This window comes from Staurois parvus, unplaced genomic scaffold (assembly GCF_062004578.1).
Source record: "Staurois parvus isolate SC_StPar_1 unplaced genomic scaffold, SC_StPar_1.0 ptg000298l, whole genome shotgun sequence".
Taxonomy (NCBI): Eukaryota; Metazoa; Chordata; class Amphibia; order Anura; family Ranidae; genus Staurois; species Staurois parvus.
The window spans coordinates 852,851-876,607 of record NW_028318094.1 but is presented as its reverse complement, the minus strand read 5'-3'; the positions used below and the strand labels follow the sequence as shown (position 1 = coordinate 876,607).

The 23,757-nt window shown below is 45.0% G+C and overlaps 1 protein-coding gene across 3 annotated transcripts in view; it reads left to right on the top strand.

Moving 5' to 3' along the window:
* Nucleotides 1-23,757, top strand: part of ANXA6 (annexin A6) — a 158,212-nt gene that overhangs the window by 54,139 nt on the left and 80,316 nt on the right. For all 3 annotated transcript variants that reach the window (XM_089682788.1, XM_089682790.1, XM_089682789.1), the window contains one exon: nucleotides 14,222-14,312. In XM_089682788.1, the coding sequence (XP_089538914.1) occupies nucleotides 14,222-14,312 (91 nt within the window). The remainder of the gene's footprint in view (nucleotides 1-14,221; nucleotides 14,313-23,757) is intronic.

Here is a 23,757-nt window from a genome sequence, read left to right as displayed (position 1 = left end):
TGTTGCTAAACAATAACTCAAGGTTCTCCTAAAGAGTGACTGTCATCAAAATATAAGAACATATCTGTCATTAAGCCTGGGTTCACACTTAATGCGGCTTTGAAATCGTGTGACTTCGGATGTCCGTGCAACTTCAGGTGCACTTTTTAAGACATCTGTGCCACTTCATGCACAGATGTCTATGCAAGACACACCCAAAATCACCAAAAGTAGTACAGGAAATACTTTTCAAATCACTAATTAGAACGGTTCCATTTCCAATTCTTTGGGTGCCACTTGTCATGTGATTTGAACTGTCGAGACATATCGGTGTGAACAGAGGGCTAAAGTGCATCTAAACCCCAATGTTCAAACATACATATACAGGTGAAACTCGAAAAATTAGAATATCGTGCAAAAGTTCATTTATTTCAGTAATGCAACTTGAAAATGAACACACTTGAAATGAACTCTGGACCTTTTATCTGCTCATTGTAATTGGGATAATGTAAAATATCGTATTGTCTCGATATTTTATTAACTTGTATTGATGAGAAATGTTCAAATAGAAAGTCCTTCCACTTCTTGCATAAACTCAAAAAGATGATTTAATTATAATGTTGCATACAATTAGAAATAAAATAGTGGAATACAGAATGTTTAAATAAAGTCCAAAAAGTATAGTTAAGTTCTTAATAATAAAATTGTATGTAATTGTGTGTGTATAATATGAATGTGTGTGGATATGAGCAAGCAGCTCCCTTCGCCTTGCTGCCCAAAGAATGATTTAAACCTTTGTCCTGCTCTAGAAAGAGCAATCCAGCCCCCACCTTTTCTAAAAATGGGCTGGTATACTTGTAGTCCCACAAAGATAATTGGAAACAGATGTGTATATATAACAAACCTCCAGTCTACTTCTCCTAAAGTCTGAGCGTAACCTAAGAAGGCCTAGACAAAACTTCACTGACATTCCATCAATTAGAATACATTAGATGTATAACACATACATATATATATATATTCTCCTAAAAGTAATCTTACTAAGAGTTATCTCGTATATAAATATCGTATTCAAGAAATATTACAGTATAAACCTTGTAAACCGAACAATTCACTAGTTAGTGAAACATATAATCTCTTACATAGATGGGGGAGGATGGGGGAAGGTATAGCTAATTGCTCTCATATGTGGCTTGAATGTAAAGGAAAAACCCAAGATATATGTTCATATGTATATTCACAGACTATGAAGTCTAATTCCTTACTTTTCCCAATCTAGAACAAATATAAATATAATAACTCAATTATTCTATTAAGATCCAACTCATTCATACTTATGTTAGTACTGTTAATAAGAAGATATTAGATATTAGGTTATGGAAAGCTTCTAACAGATAATGAGGGAATAACACATAACTGGCCATGGAACAGCTGAGAAGCCAATTGTCCCATTACTTTTGGTCCCTTAACAAGTGGGAGACACGTATGCAAACTGTTGTCATTCCTACACCGTTCACCTGATTTGGATGTAAATACCCTCAAATTAAAGCTGACAGACTACAGTTAAAGCACATCTTGTTTGTTTTATTTCAAATCCATTGTGGTGGTATATAGAGCCAAAAATGATAGAATTGTGTCGATGTCCCAATATTTATGGACCTGACTATATCTGATGTGTATTTTATTTTGATTGAACATGTGTCATAACTGTTACTGATATTCCACATACTGTTTCACTGAGTTGCCTAACAGGTTGGTTTAGTGCAGAGTCAAACATTTCGCTTCGCAGTGTTCCTCCATGCCATGGGGGAAAGGCGGAACCTTCCATAGAAAGGGAAGAAAGAGAGAAGAATCGTCTGAGTAGTATTAGGATTGGGGAAGTGAAAACAAAAATAAAGTTCAACCAAAATTAACCTAATACAACTGATGGGAACTTTTTCTCTTTGGACATTTTTGGGTTGCCACCTCCATCCTTTTAAAACTAAACACATATGAACTAAACCGGTTTAGTGACTGATCAAAATGAGATGACCACCCTACTGGCTATACTTAGGAAGAGACTGTTGCACAACTTGAGGAAAGCTGGGTAAAAATCTTAGAGCCCATTCACACTATTGTATGCATTAATAGAGAAGCAAGGGCTTTTGGAAAAAAAAAAAACCCATTATAATCACCTAAGTGGATGCAGCATCGAACCGATAGCACATCAGTCCCCCGCTGGCTCTGTACAGAAAAATAAGCGACCAGACACAGCTGATCACTCAGTTCTCCCCTCCACTCTAAGAGGGCCGGGACTTTCAGTCTCCAACTCTACTATGCCCCTCCAGTGCTCACTGGAGCCCTGGGCTGTGGAAGGTGCGGGAAGAGCTGTCTCAGGCTGGGTGGATCCCAACCATATGGTCTGGATCTTGTCAGAGCCTGGACTGGCTCTATGGCGTCAGCCAACTGCGAGCTTCAGTTCACTGTTGGCTGAACACGAGTCACTGGAGTGCAGAACTAACTGCACTCCTGTGGTCTATAGGAGGAGTAGAGCTGAAAACTCTTTGGCTATACTTCTCCCTTAATGTGTTAACCGCTCTACCCTCCAGAGGATTTACTCCCCTTCCTGACCAGGCCACTTTTTGTGTTACGGCGCTGTGTTACTTTAACTGACAATTGTACGGTCATGCAATGCCGCACCCAAATGAAATTTACGTCCTTTTTTTTCCACAAATAGGGATTTCTTTTGGTGGTATTTGATCGCCTGTATGTTTTTTATTTTTATTATTTTTTGCGCTATAAAAAAAAAAAGACCGCCAATTTTGAGAAAAAAAAATATTTTTGACTTTTGCTATTAAACATGTCCAATAAAAAAAAATAAAAATCACATTTCGTCATAAATTTAGGGCAAAATGTATTCTGCTACAGGTGTTTGCTAAAAATAAAATCCCAATATGTGTAAATTAAATGGTTTATGTAAAGGTTATAGCGTTTACAAATGGCAGTATATATTCTGGAATTTTTATTCATTTATTACTAGTAATAGCAGCGTTCAGCGACTTATAGTGGGACTGTGGCGGGTATTCTGACACTGGGGGGGGACTGACTTGGTGTCAATGACATCCCCAGTGACACCAATACAGTGATCAGTGCTAATAAAAAACACTGACACTGTACTAATGGCACTGGGCAGGAAGGGGTTAATGTTCAGGGTGATCAAAGGATTAACTGTGTGCTCTGTGTGTTTTTTACCATGGGGCTGTGTCTGTGCTTTCCACTGTAAGCACACTTCTTTGTATGGCTTATAGCAGAGCCATACAAAGCAGTGTGCAGGAGCTGACAGGGGAGAGAACTATATTGTTTACATACAGTTCTCTCCCTTTGTCGGTATTACTGGGCGATCAGCAGGTGCCGGTGAGTAATCACTGGCCGGGAACCAGTGATTGACAGCCAAGGATGCGAAGCTGCTGTTCTCTGACCTTTTTGGCTGCATTCAGTTTACAGTTCTTAGTGTAAGGTCCAGGAACTTAGAGGATGACAAAATCCATCATAGGTGTAAGGTATTTTGCTTTGAAAAAGACAAACAAAACATGTATAAAAAAAACAAACAAAAACAAGAAAAAATTGGGCAGACTCAATGGACCACTCAGTGTTTTTTCTGCTGTCACTTTTCTGTGTTTCTAAATACATTTATGATAGTCAACATCAAGGTGGCCTTTCCCAGCATATTATTATACAGCATGTCTTATTGTAATAGGGTAAGAGACCTTCATTTGATTTGTTTTATTGTGGAAGTCTCTGAGCATTTGGGAATTTCATGTTGTAGGATCAAATTAAGGTTCTTTTGTATAAAACGTCCATGCAGATGAGTGCTTTGCTGGGATAGAGAATGAAGATTTTAGTACAGCACAAGAGAGTGCTAGAAACAGTATGCTATTATGCTACAGCTGGGGTGCAGACATCAAGATGGTCTTATGACATTACAGGCTGATTGATAAAGGAGAGATGAAATTACACAGATTAAAACTTTACATGCCAAATGTTTTCACTTTCATTAGGATATAATGAATGCCATTAAAGAAAATGTTTCTTTCAAAAGGATAGTTAAATAAGCTGAAGCCCACTAAATCCAGCAAGATCTCCTTTGCTGATCATTAAGAACTGATAATTCACTTTTTTTTTCTTTTTTAAACTACTATTTAAAAAAGCAACACGTAGCCCCAAACTCCACGTTACCAGTCCAGAACAACTGGACTGGCATAAGAGCTGGTAGAGCAGACCTGGGCAAATTACGGGCCCCAGGGCCACATCTGGCCCTTTGACTGTCCCTATCTGGCCCTTGATTCCTCCGGTGTCAGCTTGCCTCTGTGGAAGCTGAAAACTCAGTGAGGCACTCTGGCAGGTGTCCATATGGAGAGCTGCAAGAAAAGGAAGAGTCTGAGGAGCTGATGGGTACAGCGGAGAGGCTTGGTTCTGGTAGGAGAGCATTGCGTAGTAGATGTCCTGACACTCTCTCACCAGTCTGCTATCCGGACAAGCTCTTCTTGTGTTAGTGCCTGAAAGCTGTAAACCCCAGGAGCTGTGAACATGTTCTTCACTTCAGAACTCCCGGCTGTACCAATCTCAGGTTCTCTCCTTCCAGTTCCAGTGTTCCAGTACCTGTCCCGTTCATCCCCTTCACCTTTCCCCACAGCTGCCATCACATTGAAAATCTGGATGGCTGTGTGGGGATCCACCAACAAAGCCACGTCATTCATTTACAGTGGTCTGTAAATGAAGAAACTACAAGTCTCGTCTGTCACCAAAGCAGATGGACTTGTAGTTCTCAATGGACAGCAAAGGCGCTCATGAGCATCCTCGTAGTCCACTGACACTTCCCTCCTAAGCCTAGTCAATGTGTAGGCAGGTGCAGTCTGTATTCTCCGCTGCAGGTGGTGCTGGACTGTAGCGGCAATGCAGAAGGGAGAGGAATTGGAGGGAAACCGGGGTTTCTTCATGACTTTCTCAGTCAGACGGGACTGTGATCCAGTTGGATGCTCTTGTCCTATGTGACCCTGGTGGCCATCATGGGTCAAGCGGAGTCTGTTTAAGACTCTGACCCTGAGTTTTGGCACACGTTGTGTGTGGCTAGTGTATGGACAGGTTCTCCATGTATCCCTTGTGGAAGGGAAAGGTTCTGGTGAAGAAGGGAGAGAGCAGGGACTACGTCTACTTTCTCAGGAAGCCTTTCCTTTGGGTTGGACCGGCCAGGCCGCACTCCGCTCCTCCTATACTGCTGGCAGTACTGAGTCTACATACTGCTGTCTCTGTGCTGCACTATTGTAAGGGTTCCCACTCAGGTGAGCCTCCCCGCCGGGCTTGGTTGTACCGTTGAATTATTTTTACAGTACATCGTCTTTTGCAAACCAGGACTCTGTGTGCTTACTGCCCACTACACCACACTGCAGCTACCTAACAAATTCAACGGTTTGCTCACCTGGAGGATGCCCCAGTTGACTTTACCTTGCAGTTAATAGGCCCTCTATCATTCTCAGTAACACTGAGGCCTTCCAACTCCATTGGAGTTGATACTAAGGAAGAGCAAAAGATTCATGCAGGTGCATGGAGATATTTTATTTTAGACATGTTCCTTCTAACGATCCACTTTAAAGACTGCTAACATCAGCTTAAAGGGCAACTTAACTTTTGAGCTGTACTCATGACAGCCTCCAGCAACCCAAAAGAGTACAGCTCATTCATTGGAATGTATAGGACCATGTGGGCAGTAGAAAGAGGACCCGTCCAGGATGATTTCCTTGTAAAGTTTGTGATGCACTAGTCGGGGTTGTAGAGTAAAGGTCACCGGAATGAGGAGGAAGGTAAGTGTTTTAACAGGCAGTTTTACTTAAAGTGGGACTTCATCCTAAAGGGGAAGATGCGCTTTTTGCCCTCCTCCTGCCTCTTCTCCTTTTGGAACTTTTTTGGGGAGGGAGTTTTGATAGGTACCCGCTCCCACTTCCGGTCGGATTGCCATGGCAATTCACCAGAAGTTCTCCCCCCCCCCCCCCCCCCATCTGCAAACTTCTGGAACATGTTACAGGTCTCAGAAAGCTGTGGGACCATTTACAAAGTGCGTGCATGTGCAGTTGGTAGGTGACTGTGAAGCTGCAAGGAATCAGTCGGCTGCTCAAAAAAACATGCTAGCGCCAGGAGCCAAAGACCGGGGAATACCCAGTTCAGGTGAGGACAGTGCTGGACCCCTGGACAGGTGCATGTCCATTTATTAAAAGTCAGCAACTACAAATACTATAGCAGCTAACTTTTAATAAAAGCACATGCAATTGTCAGGGGTCCAGCGCTGTCCTCACCTGAACCGGTTCCCCAGTCTTCATCTTCCTGGCGCCGGCATGTTTACTGCAGGCAGCCGACTTGTAATTTTATTTCCAACAGGGCAAAGAACTGCTTCAATCACTGAAATTATTCTTTAGCTTACCCCATAGAGATGCTAGAGCAGCCATTCTCAACCAGGGTTCCTCCAGTGGTTGCTGGGGTTTCCTTGAACTGCAGTTAATTGACTTCCCTTTTGAGGATGCCTGCAAAGTTCCAGGGCTAACGCCACTTTTCCCAGTCACAGGCATGACACCAATTATCTTTAGTAACATTCTGACCACCACTGTAGGGCTTTCTTCCGACCACCGCTGTAGGGCTTTCTTCCGGCCACCGCTGTAGGGGCTTTCTTCCGGCCACCGCTGTAGGGGCTTTCTTCCGGCCACCGCTGTAGGGGCTTTCTTCCGGCCACCGCTGTAGGGGCTTTCTTCCGGCCACCGCTGTAGGGGCTTTCTTCCGGCCACCGCTGTAGGGGCTTTCTTCCGGCCACCGCTGTAGGGGCTTTCTTCCGGCCACCGCTGTAGGGGCTTTCTTCCGGCCACCGCTGTAGGGGCTTTCTTCCGGCCACCGCTGTAGGGGCTTTCCTCCGGCCACCGCTGTAGGGGCTTTCTTCTGACCACCATTTTAAGGGGCATTTTTTTCACCGACCCTAATGAATTTATTTTAGCAGGGGTTCCCTGAGACCTAAAAAATGTTTCAAGGGTTCCTCTAGGGTAAAAAAGGTTGAGAAAGGCTGCTCTAGAGTTTTTAATAGGGTCGGACCTGACCCACAGACATCCACTGAGAAAGAGAGCAGTAAAGCACAGATATTGGATAGCAGAGCCTGCATCTGTTTTAATCCTATATGGCTGCCCACATGTACAGTACATTTACAATTGAAAACTTTATAGATTTACATTTTTAAAACATAAATGCTTACCTACAGGTTAAGCTATTTATAATAAACTGGTCACCTTCCCATCTATGGCTCATAACAACTGGAATGATTTTATTTTCTGGGGCAGCAGCCATGTAAAAAAGAGAACAATGTAAATCTGGGTCTTAGTGATGTGCGGTTTCTCTGCAGTAAAGCAGTAAAGAATGACTGACACGTGCCCCTTACTACTGCATCCTGTTGTGTTTGCCTTACTAGGCAACCCAGTCATGTACACAGGAAACATTCTTGGTTTCACAATTGCAGTGCAGGATATGGGAATGTGTATTCATATATGGTAATCTGAGAAGAATACATAAAGGAAAATCAGTCATATTAGATCATTTCATTTTCATAAAAGCTAAACCACTGGGTTTCTCTTCACATCTAAAATACCCTAAAAACCTCACTGTGCAGAAAATATACAAAGATGATGGTTTTTCAGTTTCACACAACATTTCATAAATTCCAAACCTTTAGATTTTTGAAAGCAGAACTCCGGACAGACTACTACTACAACTAGATATACAGTAGAAATACATGTTGAATATAGGAGCTTTTTATTTGTCGTGTAGTTGGGTTCAGTATTGGCAAAGCACAAGTTCACTATAAGTGCCCGGTCATACTGGTGCGATTTCAGGTGCAATTTGCGAATTGAAATTGCATCTAATGAATGTCAGTGTCTTAACATGTGTGATTTGCTGCAGCGTGATTTCTAAAGTAGTTCTTGCATTACTTTTTCTGCTATTTCACATAAACCAAATATAATAAAAATCACACTGTAAATTGCAAGAAATCCAGGCATGTCAGAAGCGTTGTAACTTTTCCTGTGAGTGGTTACATTTGAACAGCGGTGGTCATACCTCCCAACTCTAGAACTTGAAAATGAGGGACACTTCAGGGGGATAGTGACCTGTGGTGGTGGGCAGGAGGGGACAATCTTGCCAGCACAAATCCCCTCCACCAAATGCCCCCTCCCAGCGCAAATCCTCTCCCTGCTTCTAGCATAAATCCCTCTCCCAGCACACATTCTCCCACCACTTCTAGAATAAATCCCTCTCCCAGCACACATTCTCCCACCACTTCTAGAATAAATCCCTCTCCCAGAACAAATTCTCCTACTGCTTCTAGAATAAATCCCTCTCCCAGAACAAATTCTCCTACTGCTTCAAGAATAAATCCCTCTCCCAGCACAATTTCTCTCACCGCTTCTAGATTAATCCCCTTTCCCAGCACAAATTCTCCCACCGCTTCTAGAATAAATCCCCCCCCCCCCCCCCCTCCGATGTTCAAACTAATGTCAGTCAGAACCGAGGGAGAGCCTTAAGGAAACTTCCCTCGGCTCTGACATGCAATTTTTTGACAGGCAGCTGGTGGGAAGAGTTGCTGGCTACCATAAAGTGAGCAATCACAGCATCTGGGACCAGGGGCACCCAACAGGAGATGCGGGACAGGTGTCCTGGGTGGAGGAAAAAAAATCTGAAGAATATATTTTAAAAAAAATATATTTTTAAAAAATGTTTTTCTAAATATATTCTTCAGATTTTTCTTAACATATAAAAAAGTCATTTTAACATATATTTTTATATATATTTGTAAATGCATTCCAAAAATGTTGATTTTTATTTTTAAAGACATACGGTATATTTGAAATGTATTTTTAAAAATATTTTTTATATATTTTGTAATAAAAATGCATTTCAACATACAGTGTGTGTGTATGTATGTGTATATATATGTATGTGTATATATATGTATGTGTATATATATATATATATATATATATTTATTTATTGAATATGGCCAAAATTGTAGCATTTGAAATAGATCTCCATATATTTGAGAAGAATATTTTTAAATGTATTTCAAATATATTTTTCTTCCATGTGGGGAGGTATGGCGGTAGCACAAGAGAGTGATTTGTAGGGGGAACATATCTGGTCATGAAGCTGCTGGCTTGGTCTGTTCACATGGGCTAGTTTCTCCACTGGCAAGAATCACAGATTCTCCTTGGCAGATGCCAGGATCGGTGCTGCAGCACAGAAGTGAGAATGTATGTTTTTTTTGTTTTTTTATGTAGCCCAAACTTGTCCTTTCAATAGGCATGGGAAATGGAAAGAAAAAACTATGGAAAGGGAACAAAAAAATGTTGTCTTTTATCTAGACAGCATTCCCATGGACAATATATTGCTGAATGACCTCCACTCTGTAACAGCAAAGGACTCTTTTCTGTAATATATGAATTCCTGGATAAGGCTCATGCAGCTATTGTGGACAACAATGAGTTATCAGCCTAGTAAAGATGATCCGGGATTGCAGTTGTAACGCCAGGCTCATGCGTTGTGGAGTTACGGGAAAAGGTAATCGGATACTGCAGACATGCCAGTAATACTGATGGCACTTGCAGTTTCTTGTCAAGCCATGGCTGGGTCACAGGAACTAGAAATCTGAACAGGTCATCTTGCTCTCCCTAGGTCTAATTTATGATTTATTCATATTCAGTATATTTCTGTGAACAAAGCATGAATATTTTGATCTTCTATAAGGCTCCATGCACACTAGCATTTTTTATAAGCCCAAGCATTAGAAGCATTTTGGAGTGGTTAGTAAAGGTCAGTGTTTTTTTTCTGCCAAGAAAACACTCCCAAAAACTATACAAAAACTACTTTTTTCTGCTTCGAAACGCTGACGCTTAAAAAACACTTCTAGCATATAATAGTGTGCTTTGACACATAGATAACACTATTAGCTTTTAGGAGCTCATAATAGCTTCTAGGGGCTTAAAAAATGCTAGTGTACATGACGCCTAAATCAGGTTCAGCATTTTTCTTTTCTTTTTTTTTTTTTGTTTAAACAATTGGCTTTTACTTAGAAAGAAAAAGCAGAACATAGGAACATAGCAAAGCATAGAATATTATCATATCATGTAATACACTGTTTACTGTTTAGTTTCAAAGCAAACTCAGTAGTATAATCAAAACATCAGGAAGTATTCACATAGTAAAGTGAGCATTTTTCTATTTTCCACACACCATTGCTTCGTTCTTTGTATAAAGAACTGTAAAATGTGCTAACACGTGGCAGATTCCGTATAAACGCCCTCTACTGGATGTACACGGTACATATATACTGGGTTTAACTAAAGAGTAGAAGAGATATATATATATATATATATATATATATATATATATATATATATATATATATATATCTCTGTGTGTAATCTACAAATACAGAGTCAAGGGTCTAACAATACCACATAATTTTATGTTACTGCAGATCTCTCATTAGCTCAGTAGTCTTCATGCAAAAAATTCTGATGTTACAATATATAGCAATTGTATCATTTCTTTTTAGAAGAAAATGGCACCTTTTATCATTTAAAAAGCACTCCTTTTAGCTCTACTCAAGTGTCTTGGCCTAAGCTGCGATGATGTCAGTTTGTTGCATCTAGAAGGAAGCAGTTCATCAGTCTCCTCTGGGCAGTAATCACTCAAACTGTACATTTTAACTTTGTGGCAAGTCAAAAGGTGTGAAGCAGCAGCAGGGGGCTAAATTGTGTTAGACATGTAAACACTACACAGACACCAGAATTTACATAATCGTGTTATTTTAGGCTCAGATTCCCAGTCTCCAAAGCAGAAGCTGACTCTGAATTATTAACTTGATCTATTAATATTATTATACAAGATTTATATAGCTCCAACATTTTGCTGAGTGCTTTTACAAATTAATGGTACACAGTACAAGCAAGGGAGCGTACAATCTAAACAATGCAGTAGAACTTGCTGTCCCAGGCCTCATTCACATGGGTGTACTATAGCGTATGTCTGTGTAAGGGTCATGTTTGCCCTGCATGGGATGCACAGGTGTTCCATACATCCCTGGCAGGCAGTCCCATTCATTTCTATTGGTACTCCGTGACTGCACAGACACAACCACTGCTCCCGATCTCACAGCTGTGGCAGTGCGTGGCTCTGAATGCACACTGTCTACATTCGAGGACACACACCTGCACTCCTACGGCTGTCAAATTGGACTGCCTGCCAGGGATGTATGGAACACCTCTGCATCCCACTCAGGGCAAACATGGCCCTTGCACAGACATACGCTATAGTACGCCTATGTGAACAAGGCCTGAGACAGTTCTATAGCATTGTTTAGATCAGGGGTCTCCAAACCAAATGTGGCCCTTTGTTAGTCTTTATCCAGCCCTTGGGGCACTATTCCTTCCAATGATATGAAGCAGTATTCCTCCCACTGGCACCAACAATGGGGAACTATTTATTCCACTGATAACACTTATGTGGTACTATTCCTCCCAATAATACCAATGATGGGCACTATTCTTCCTCCTACTGACCACCATCCCTGAGGCCATGTTTATTCTCACTGATGCTGGGCCCAAAACATTTTCTACCCTCAATGGCCACACTCCGGCCCTCTTAATGTCTGAAGGACCATAAACCAGCCCTTTGTTTGAAACGTTTGGAGACCCCTGGTTTAGATTGTACGCTCTCTTGTTTGTACTATCTACCATTATTTTATAAAAGCGCTCAGCAAACTGTTGGAGCTATATAAACACCTGTGCCTCCCAGTGAAGGAAAACTCGGTTCTTGCATGGGAGTACTCTATAGTACACCCTTATACATGAAGCTAAAAAAGGAGAGGCAAGAGATGAAAAAGATAATAGCTGTGAGGGGATGAGATGATGGAGCAAGTTCAGTTTGTATGTAGAGTTGGGATAAGCTTTCCTGAAGAGATGGGCTTTCAGGCATTGCCAAAGACGGTTAGAGTAGGGGACAGCCAAAGAGACTGGGTAGAGAGTTCCAGAGGATGAGACAGACTCTGGAGAAGTCGTGCAGGTGAGCATGGGAAGAGGTGACAAGGGAGCTAATAATGCTTGAGCAGCAATAGATTTGTCCTTCTGGATAGAGAACAAGATAAAGACAAGGGGAATACTGCGATCTCCAATAGACCTAATAAATACCTCCAAGTATTACAAGTACACATTCCATAGTCCCATTCAGGGCTGGGTGGGCAGGTGGTATCATGTGAGGTGGGGGGGGTACCACATGGAGAGTTCCTACCTACAAGCTGACAGCATCTTCTGTGTAAATTGGCCCCCTAATATGTGTATGTATGAATGTAAGTTAGGGACTTTAGATTGTACGCCCCTTGAGGGTTAAGGCGGCCATAGATTTCCAATTTTCTTGCCAAAAGATATTCGTACCATTAGTGGGGAAAAATGTTGGCCGTTTTTCTTAATTTTAAGAGATTTTGAAAATCGTCCAAGCTGGAAAATCCTGGGACGATTTGTTAGATTGGCCGATTTTCGCGGTAATTTATGGTCAAATTGGCCGTTCTTCTGGCCGATTTGACAAATTGACTATAAAGAAAAGAAGAAATAGATTTTGCAGGAGAAGAGAAATAGAATATCAAGAAGGATAGAAGAAAAGAGGAGAAGATGAAATAGATTTTGCAGAAGAAGACTGAGAAGAAAAAAAGTTGCAACATTGTATCTATTTGTATGCATTTGGGATACAGATGTTTCTATTCAAGTACAAATAGATACAATGTTGTTTCTCTTCTTCTGCATAATCTATTTCTTCTGTCAAATATAATAGCGGGTCTCTATGCAGGGACACCGCAATTATATTAATTGATGACCGTAGACGGGACTAAAACCTGCTGACTTTTTTTTTAATTAGTGGCAACGTCGGCTGTTTGAACAACCGATTTACGACTTTAAAAAAAAAAAAAAGTCCGATTGTCGCCACGTCTATGGACTGCTTTAGGGACTGATGTGAATGTACAATATATATGTGTAAAGCACTGCATAAATTGATGGCACTATATAAGTACCTGAAATAAATAAATAAATCTTCACTACTCCTGTCAACTCAGCTCTGGAGGAGAGAAGTCAGCTCTGGAGAGGAAGAGGGAGCTGGGAGGAGGGATGGGTCATGCTCTCTCTCCCATCCATCTCTTCCTTCTGCCATTGCAGCTCTCCTGGATCAGGAGGCCAGATCACCACTTTGCAGTGTTTGTTTACCCTCCCCCATCTCCTCCAAGAAAAGAATGTGGGTAGAGGGTAGATAAGCAAACACAGCACAGTGGCAATCTGACAGCCAGTGGCGTCTCTAGTTCGAGGCCCCAACGCTGTGATATTATAGCCCTCTATAGCCCCCCCCCCATGGTGCTTGAGATTTTTTTGGGGGGAGGAAGTAGATTTTTGCTGACACATAATGCTCATACATTTTGGGGGGGGGGGGGGGGGGAGAATGCTAGATGACCTTGCCTCAGCACTGGACCCATTGGTCTGTAAGGAGGTGGAAATCAAATAGACGCACAACTAAATCAGGTCATGTCTTTATCAAATTCCTGTATTGGTGATTTTTTCCTCCTATAATCTAAAAACATACTGCTAAGCCACATAACTTCTTTCCAATATGACCTTATTACATACATGACTGTACTAGAAGGGGTGAGTGATTGTCAGCTCCTGACCGATGTGGATTGTTCAGTACCAGGGGCGGACTGACAACTCATGGGGCCCCTAGGCCATAGGGGATCATGGGGCCCCTGTGTCCTTGCCCACACTCAAAAAAGCCTATAAAAAAGGTACCAGGGGCATTTCATGGGGCCCCCTACTGACCCTGGGCCCTCAGGCAGTGCCCAAGTGCTCGAATGGTCAGTCCGCCCCTGTTCAGTACTGAACATGTTTGTCCGTTTTCTTATAGTGTGTACATGGCATTATTTTCATTCAGAAGGTCTGAATCGGCTGTCGAAAATTATGTACACACCATCAGAAAATTGCACGATTGTTCATCGTAAGAATCTGTTCATCTGATTTTCTTACAGTGTGTATGGGGCATTGGTAAGGTGCAGAGTATAGCAATGTCAGTGCTACATAAATGAACACAGTGCTAGAATTTGAATTCATCATCCCACTCATTCAACTTGTGTTTCTTTTGGTTGCAGGTTGGCCGTTATAGAGGATCTGTAAAGGATTACCTTGACTTTGATGCCAGCCAAGATGCTGAAACCCTCTATAAAGCCATGAAGGGGTTTGGTGAGTGAAAAATAATAATGTAATAGTAAAAAAAAATAATGGTACTATAATGAGAGTAATAATCATTTTGTTACTAATGGTGCTGAATGTCATCATTTACTGTATCTGTAAGTGGCTATTCATGGTACATTTTGATAACAGACTGTATCTATCCATAAGTGTGTATGGTAATGAACCAGAGGAGTCCTGGTGCTGCCAGATCAGAATATTATTTTATTTATGGTACATAAGTACTATAAATAAAATAATATTCTGATATAGCACTATATAAATAGTGCTGTCAATTTACGTAGCACTTTACATATATATTGTACATTCATATCAGTCCCAAACCCTCAAAGGGTGTACAATCTAAGGTCCCTAACTTACATTCATACATACACATACTATGGCCAATTTAAACAAGATCCATTTCACCTACCAGCATGTCTTTGGAGTGTGAGGGGAAACTGGAGTACCTGGTGGAAACCCGCACAGGGAGAACATGCAAACTCCAGGCAGTTGGTGCCGTGTTTGCGATTTGAACCAGCGACCCTACTACTGCCAGGCTGAAGTGCTAACCATTTAGCCACTGTGCTGCCCCTGAAGAGCCCATAACACAGTATAGATCAGAATATCCACTTTGAAGCAGCCTTGCTTGCTCAATCTGATTCAGATTTAACTATGAGAGATAATTTTCTGTGCTTGTGTCGCCTCTCTTTCAGTTTGAGCTCTGCTGTACAGGGACTGCAATAGGCTGATACCAAGTCCACTGTCACATTTAGAGATGAGCGAATCGAAGTATCCGAAGTGGAATTCGAGTCGAATATCGGAAAAATTTCGATTCGTGCCGAATCCGAAAAACAGCCTAATTCGGACGCGCGAATCGAAATTTTTCCGAAAATGGCGGCTGACATGTGCGGCGACGGAGCGGGGATGTCGGGGAAGGCGCGCAGACAAGGCGCGCTGCCCCATAATGCATTCCTCAACGACATGTGATCGCATCAGCCAATCAGCAGCCAGCCAGCCAGCACTGTGTAATGGTCGAGGTATATATAGCGGCCATTTTGGAAATCTTCATTTGCCTGCAGTCATTGAACAGAGGCAGACCGCTCTGTACTAGGGACAGGGACAGAGTTAGGGCCACAGAAACGAGAATTGGGGACAGAGAGAAGTTACTTAGGGACAGAGAACCATTACTCAGGGACACAGACTTGTTAATGAGGGCCACAGAATCGTTATTTAGGGACAAAGAAACGCTAGTTAGGGCCACAGAATTCATACTCAGGGACAGACAGAATTTTCACTCAGTGCCAGAGAATTGTTACTTAGGGCCACAGAAACGTTATTAGGGCCACAGAATTTTTACTCAGGGACAGACAGAATTGTTACTGAGTGCCAGAGAATTGTTACTCAGGGACAGACAGAATTGTTACTGAGTGCCAGAGAATTCTTACTCAGGGCCACAGAATTCATACTCAGGGACAGACAGAATTGTTACTCAGGGACAGACAGAATTGTTACTGAGTGCCAGAGAATTGTTACTCAGGGACAGACAGAATTGTTACTGAGTGCCAGAGAATTGTTACTCAGGGACAGACAGAATTGTTACTGAGTGCCAGAGAATTGTTACTCAGGGACAGACAGAATTGTTACTGAGTGCCAGAGAATTGTTACTCGCACAGACACAAAATTGTTACTTGCACAGACACAGAATTGTTACTCGCACAGACACAGAATTGTTACTCAGGGCCACAGAATTCATACTCAGGGACAGACAGAATTGTTACTGAGTGCCAGAGAATTGTTACTCAGGGACAGACAGAATTGTTACTGAGTGCCAGAGAATTGTTACTCAGGGACAGACAGAATTGTTACTGAGTGCCAGAGAATTGTTACTCAGGGACAGACAGAATTGTTACTGAGTGCCAGAGAATTGTTACTCAGGGACAGACAGAATTGTTACTCGCACAGACACAAAATTGTTACTTGCACAGACACAGAATTGTTACTCGCACAGACAGAATTGTTACTCAGGGCCACAGAATTCATACTCAGGGACAGACAGAATTGTTACTGAGTGCCAGAGAATTGTTACTCAGGGACAGACAGAATTGTTACTGAGTGCCAGAGAATTGTTACTCAGGGACAGACAGAATTGTTACTGAGTGCCAGAGAATTGTTACTCGCACAGACACAAAATTGTTACTTGCACAGACACAGAATTGTTACTCGCACAGACACAGAATTGTTACTGAGTGCCAGAGAATTGTTACTCAGGGACAGACAGAATTGTTACTGAGTGCCAGAGAATTGTTACTCAGGGACAGACAGAATTGTTACTGAGTGCCAGAGAATTGTTACTTGCACAGACACAAAATTGTTACTTGCACAGACACAGAATTGTTACTCGCACAGACACAGAATTGTTACTGAGTGCCAGAGAATTGTTACTCAGGGACAGACAGAATTGTTACTGAGTGCCAGAGAATTGTTACTCAGGGACAGACAGAATTGTTACTGAGTGCCAGAGAATTCTTACTCAGGGACAGACAGAATTGTTACTGAGTGCCAGAGAATTGTTACTCAGGGACAGACAGAATTGTTACTGAGTGCCAGAGAATTGTTACTCGCACAGACACAAAATTGTTACTTGCACAGACACAGAATTTTTACTCGCACAGACACAGAATTGTTACTCAGGGCCACAGAATTCATACTCAGGGACAGACAGAATTGTTACTGAGTGCCAGAGAATTGTTACTTAGGGACAGACAGAATTGTTACTGAGTGCCAGAGAATTGTTACTCAGGGACAGACAGAATTGTTACTGAGTGCCAGAGAATTGTTACTTGCACAGACACAAAATTGTTACTTGCACAGACACAGAATTGTTACTCGCACAGACACAGAATTGTTACTCAGGGCCACAGAATTCATACTCAGGGACAGACAGAATTGTTACTGAGTGCCAGAGAATTGTTACTCAGGGACAGACAGAATTGTTACTGAGTGCCAGAGAATTGTTACTCGCACAGACACAAAATTGTTACTTGCACAGACACAGAATTGTTACTCGCACAGACACAGAATTGTTACTCAGGGCCACAGAATTCATACTCAGGGACAGACAGAATTGTTACTGAGTGCCAGAGAATTGTTACTCAGGGACAGACAGAATTGTTACTGAGTGCCAGAGAATTGTTACTCAGGGACAGACAGAATTGTTACTGAGTGCCAGAGAATTGTTACTCAGGGACAGACAGAATTGTTACTGAGTGCCAGAGAATTGTTACTCGCACAGACACAAAATTGTTACTTGCACAGACACAGAATTGTTACTCGCACAGACACAGAATTGTTACTCAGGGCCACAGAATTCATACTCAGGGACAGACAGAATTGTTACTGAGTGCCAGAGAATTGTTACTCAGGGACAGACAGAATTGTTACTGAGTGCCAGAGAATTGTTACTTGCACAGACACAAAATTGTTACTTGCACAGACACAGAATTGTTACTCGCACAGACACAGAATTGTTACTCAGGGCCACAGAATTCATACTCGGGGACAGACAGAATTGTTACTGAGTGCCAGAGAATTGTTACTCAGGGACAGACAGAATTGTTACTGAGTGCCAGAGAATTGTTACTCAGGGACAGACAGAATTGTTACTGAGTGCCAGAGAATTGTTACTCAGGGACAGACAGAATTGTTACTGAGTGCCAGAGAATTGTTACTCAGGGACAGACAGAATTGTTACTGAGTGCCAGAGAATTGTTACTCAGGGACAGACAGAATTGTTACTGAGTGCCAGAGAATTGTTACTCAGGGACAGACAGAATTGTTACTGAGTGCCAGAGAATTGTTACTCAGGGACAGACAGAATTGTTACTGAGTGCCAGAGAATTGTTACTCAGGGACAGACAGAATTGTTACTGAGTGCCAGAGAATTGTTACTCAGGGACAGACAGAATTGTTACTGAGTGCCACAGAATTCATACTCAGGGACAGACAGAATTGTTACTGAGTGCCAGAGAATTGTTACTCAGGGACACCTAATCGTTGAATTAAATAGTATGTCAGACAACATGCAGAGGAGTGGCAGAGGAGGCAATGTTTTAGGAGCGAGCAGACGTGGCAGCAGAGGAAGGGGTCGAGGCAGCAGTATTCGCAGCCAGAGGCCAGTGCTCCCGGTGTCATCCAGCGGTCGTGTCTCCACCGACAACCCTGCCGTCATTGATTGGTTGGCTCGGTCGTCTTCCTCTTCCCAGGTCACCTCTGACACCTACAGCCAACGGTCGGTGGGTACGTCAGACACAACCGTTAGTTGGCATGGCCCGGGAGCAAGCCCACTGAAATCACATGTCCTCTACCTGCCCCTGTCCTTTGCTGTTCCCTCACCAAGCGAAGTATCGCATGCTGTGGGCTCAGCCCCACTGTACAGTGAGGAAGAGCTAACAGAGGGCGGTCAGGAACGGGGGGAGACATCGGCCTTTTCAGCAGCCAAGCGAACAAGTACTGGCGAGGAGAGTGGCTCGGTAGCCGGTCTAGAGACAGGTCTGTCTCCTGACCCAGACGCAGCCGAGGGGGCTAGTAGTGAGGCGGAGACCCTACTTGATGATGAGGAGGTTGATCGCACTTGGCAGCCTCGTCGTCATCAGGCAATTTCTTCCGCATCATCAGGAGAAGAGGGTGGCAGCTTGGCAGCGAGCAAAACAGTCGGTGGGTTGCCCAGGAGACAGCAGCAGGGTCGCATCAGTGTCAGTGGAGCCAAACGTCCACGGAGTAGAGCACCAGCTCCACTGCAGCCTACCACCACGGCCAGTAGTGGTGCCGGTGCGCACGGAGGAAGTAGCAGTCAGCCAGTGAAGAGTAGCGGGGGCAAAGTTTCCTACTCGGTGGTGTGGCAATTTTTCCTCAAGCCGCCCGAGGAAGTAAACGTAGCCGTATGTCGACTATGTGGCCAGAAATGCAAGCGTGGCCAGGGGGCCCATGTTGGGACTACAGCGTTGCGTCAGCATATGCAGCGTCACCATTCGGTGGCCTGGGAAAACCGTGATAAACATACGGCGGTTCTGCCTGCCCCAGCCCCCGCTCCATCACCCGCTCCGTTACTTGCTCCGTCACCCGACGTCGTCAATCGCCCTCTATCAGCCAGTCAAGGCTCCAACACCTCTGCTGAGGGGAGTTGTCGCTCGTTGGCATCTTCCGCTCGTTCAGATGCTCCTTCTCCTGCTACTCCTCTTCTCGGATTCCGTCAACAGTCTTTCTTGGAATCCGTATCCAAGAGACAACAGTTTGCGAGCACGCACCCGACGGTGCAAAAGCTGAACGTCCTCCTGTCCAAGTTGCTGGTGCTGCAGTCCCTCCCTTTCCAACTGGTGGACTCAGCACCTTTCCGAGAAATGATGGCTTGTGCCGCGCCGCGGTGGAGAGTGCCAAGCCGTCATTTCTTTGCCCAAAAGGCAGTGCCAGCCCTGCATTCACATGTAGAAGAGATGGTGGGCCAGTCTTTGAGCATGTCGGTCTCTGCCAAAGTGCACGGCAGCGCCGACGTGTGGAGCTGTAACTACGGTCAGGGACAGTACATGTCATTTACGGCCCACTGGGTGAACGTGGTGCCGGCACAGCCGCACCAGCAACTTGGACAGGTCACGACGCTTTTGCCTCCACGTTTGCACGTCCTTGGTCCAGCAAGCATGTCCGCCTCTACCACCTCTTTTTCCGCCGTGTCCTCAGCCGCCACCCCCGTGCCAAGTCCCATTACCCGACCGGCATATCACATGTGCAGGGCGCAACGGTGTCACGCTGTGCTGCACCTGGTATGCCTTGGCGAACGTAGTCACACAGGGGAGGAACTGCTGAGTGTAATGAACAGAGAAATCGACAGATGGCTGTCTCCGCGCAAACTAAAAATCGGAACCATGTTGACTGACAACGGAAAGAACATGGTGTCTGCTCTGCGTCAAGGAAGGTTGTGCCATGCGCCATGCATGGCTCACGTGTTCAATCTGGTTGTCAAGCGGTTCCTAAAATCCACCATCCCACTGCAAGACATCCTTAAAATGTCACGTAAACTGTGCATGCATTTCAGCCATTCCTACACCGCAAAGAACACCCTCATTGAGCTGCAGCGGCAGAACGGAATTCCACAGCATCGCCTGATCTGCGACGTTGCAACAAGGTGGAATTCAACCCTACACATGTTAGACCGCCTTTACGAGCAGCGAAAGGCCATCACCGATTTCCTGATGTTACAAGCGGATAAAGGTACTCCCCTGTGTAACTTAGATGTCAGCCATTGGCAGCTCATGCGTGACACCTGCCGCTTGCTCAGGCCCTTTGAGGAGGCCACGCTATTCGTGAGTCGGCAGGACTATGGGATGAACGACGTCATTCCTCTGTTGCACGTCCTGGAACAAATGCTGTTAACAATGGCTGGTCAGGGTGCGGTAGACGTGGCGCACAGATCTCAACGCCACATGACCCCTGTGGGGGCAGGACAGGAAGAAGAGGAGGAGGTAGAGGAGGACATTTGTGCTCAGGAATTATTGAGTGAAATGGGTGGTTTTTCCACTCAGCGGACAGGAGTGGAGGAGCAGGAGCATCTGGTAGAGGAGGAGGAGGAGGAGACAGAGGACCCAGACGCACCGTGGCAGTATGCTGTGGAGATGGAGGCAGGGAGTCCCTCGCATTCCTTGGCACAAATGGCCCATAGCATGCTCGGTTGCTTGCGTAGCGACAGCCGAATAATAACCATCAGACAGAGGGATGACTTTTGGCTGTCCACCTTGTTGGACCCTCGCTACCGGTCCAAAATGGTGGCCTTTTTCACACCTGCTGAGAGGGAGGCCAAAATTACGTACTATAAAAACCACCTATGTAGTCAGTTGGTCTCTGCCTTTGTGCGCCAACGTCCATCCTCAGACACTGTGGGCCCTGTGCGCTCGCGTTCCGCTGGCATGGCAGCAGGGGAGGGGTGGGGTGGTAGGAGCAGTGGCAGCTCCACCAGCAGCGGCTGCCTCAGTCTGCAGTCGATGATGAGTAGCTTTCTTCACCAGCGCAGTGAGGAAACTACTAACCAGCCGCAGCAGCAGCAGCAGCATCAGGTGGACCTGGAGCAGGAGCTCAAACAACAGGCTTGGGCCTACTTGGACAGCACCCTGCCAACCGAGGTAGACAATCCCCTTGACTACTGGGCAACGAAACTTGACCTTTGGCCCCAACTAGCTGAATTTGCCCTTGAAAGGCTGTCATGCCCGGCCAGTAGCGTGGCATCGGAGCGCGTGTTTAGTGCGGCAGGAGGTATTGTAACTCCGCGGAGGACACGACTGTCCACCCAAAGTGTGGAGAGACTCACGTTTGTGAAAATGAATCAGGCGTGGATTAGTCTGGATTTCAAACCACCAGTTCCTGACACAACTGACTAAATCCGCCATGAATCATGCCTCAAACATGTGCCACTTTCAGGTCTCCTCACACTGCTGGTGTGTTTAATTTTTTGACATAGGGTGCTGGCAGATTACGGGCCTCCTATAGCTGCTGCCAGGCCCCTAATCTGCCATAGGCCCCTATATACCGCCTCCTCATGCTGCTGCTAGGTCCAGAGTCTCTCATGGGTCCCTGTACGGCCTCCCATTGCTGCTGTCTCCATCGCCACACTCTGCTGCCATGTGCCACTTTCAGGTCTCTTCACACTGCTGGTGTGTTTAATTTTTTGACATAGGGTGCTGCAAGATAACGGGCCTCACATAGCTGCTGCCAGGCCCCTAATCTGCCATGGGCCCCTATATACCGCCTCCTCATGCTGCTGCCAAGTCCAGAGTCTCTCATGGGTCCCTGTACGGCCTCCCATTGCTGCTGTCTCCATCGCCACACTCTGCTGCCATGTGCCACTTTCAGGTCTCTTCACACTGCTGGTGTGTTAAATTTTTTGACATAGGGTGCAGGCAGATTACGGGCCTCACATAGCTGCTGCCAGGCCCCTAATCTGCCATAGGCCCCTATATACCGCCTCCTCATGCTGCTGCCAAGTCCAGAGTCTCTCATGGGTCCCTGTACGGCCTCCCATTGCTGCTGTCTCCATCGCCACACTCTGCTGCCATGTGCCACTTTCAGGTCTCTTCACACTGCTGGTGTGTTAAATTTTTTGACATAGGGTGCAGGCAGATTACGGGCCTCACATAGCTGCTGCCAGGCCCCTAATCTGCCATAGGCCCCTATATACCGCCTCCTCATGCTGCTGCCAAGTCCAGAGTCTCTCATGGGTCCCTGTACGGCCTCCCATTGCTGCTGTCTCCATCGCCACACTCTGCTGCCATGTGCCACTTTCAGGTCTCTTCACACTGCTGGTGTGTTTAATTTTTTGACATAGGGTGCAGGCAGATTACGGGCCTCACATAGCTGCTGCCAGGCCCCTAATCTGCCATGGGCCCCTATATACCGCCTCCTCATGCTGCTGCCAAGTCTAGAGTCTCTCATGGGTCCCTGTACGGCCTCCCATTGCTGCTGTCTCCATCGCCACACTCTGCTGCCATGTGCCACTTTCAGGTCTCTTCACACTGCTGGTGTGTTTAATTTTTTGACATAGGGTGCTGCAAGATAACGGGCCTCACATAGCTGCTGCCAGGCCCCTAATCTGCCATGGGCCCCTATATACCGCCTCCTCATGCTGCTGCCAAGTCCAGAGTCTCTCATGGGTCCCTGTACGGCCTCCCATTGCTGCTGTCTCCATCGCCACACTCTGCTGCCATGTGCCACTTTCAGGTCTCTTCACACTGCTGGTGTGTTTAATTTTTTGACATAGGGTGCAGGCAGATTACGGGCCTCACATAGCTGCTGCCAGGCCCCTAATCTGCCATAGGCCCCTATATACCGCCTCCTCATGCTGCTGCCAAGTCCAGAGTCTCTCATGGGTCCCTGTACGGCCTCCCATTGCTGCTGTCTCCATCGCCACACTCTGCTGCCATGTGCCACTTTCAGGTCTCTTCACACTGCTGGTGTGTTTAATTTTTTGACATAGGGTGCAGGCAGATTACGGGCCTCACATAGCTGCTGCCAGGCCCCTAATCTGCCATGGGCCCCTATATACCGCCTCCTCATGCTGCTGCCAAGTCTAGAGTCTCTCATGGGTCCCTGTACGGCCTCCCATTGCTGCTGTCTCCATCGCCACACTCTGCTGCCATGTGCCACTTTCAGGTCTCTTCACACTGCTGGTGTGTTTAATTTTTTGACATAGGGTGCAGGCAGATTACGGGCCTCACATAGCTGCTGCCAGGCCCCTAATCTGCCATGGGCCCCTATATACCGCCTCCTCATGCTGCTGCCAAGTCTAGAGTCTCTCATGGGTCCCTGTACGGCCTCCCATTGCTGCTGTCTCCATCGCCACACTCTGCTGCCATGTGCCACTTTCAGGTCTCTTCACACTGCTGGTGTGTTTAATTTTTTGACATAGGGTGCAGGC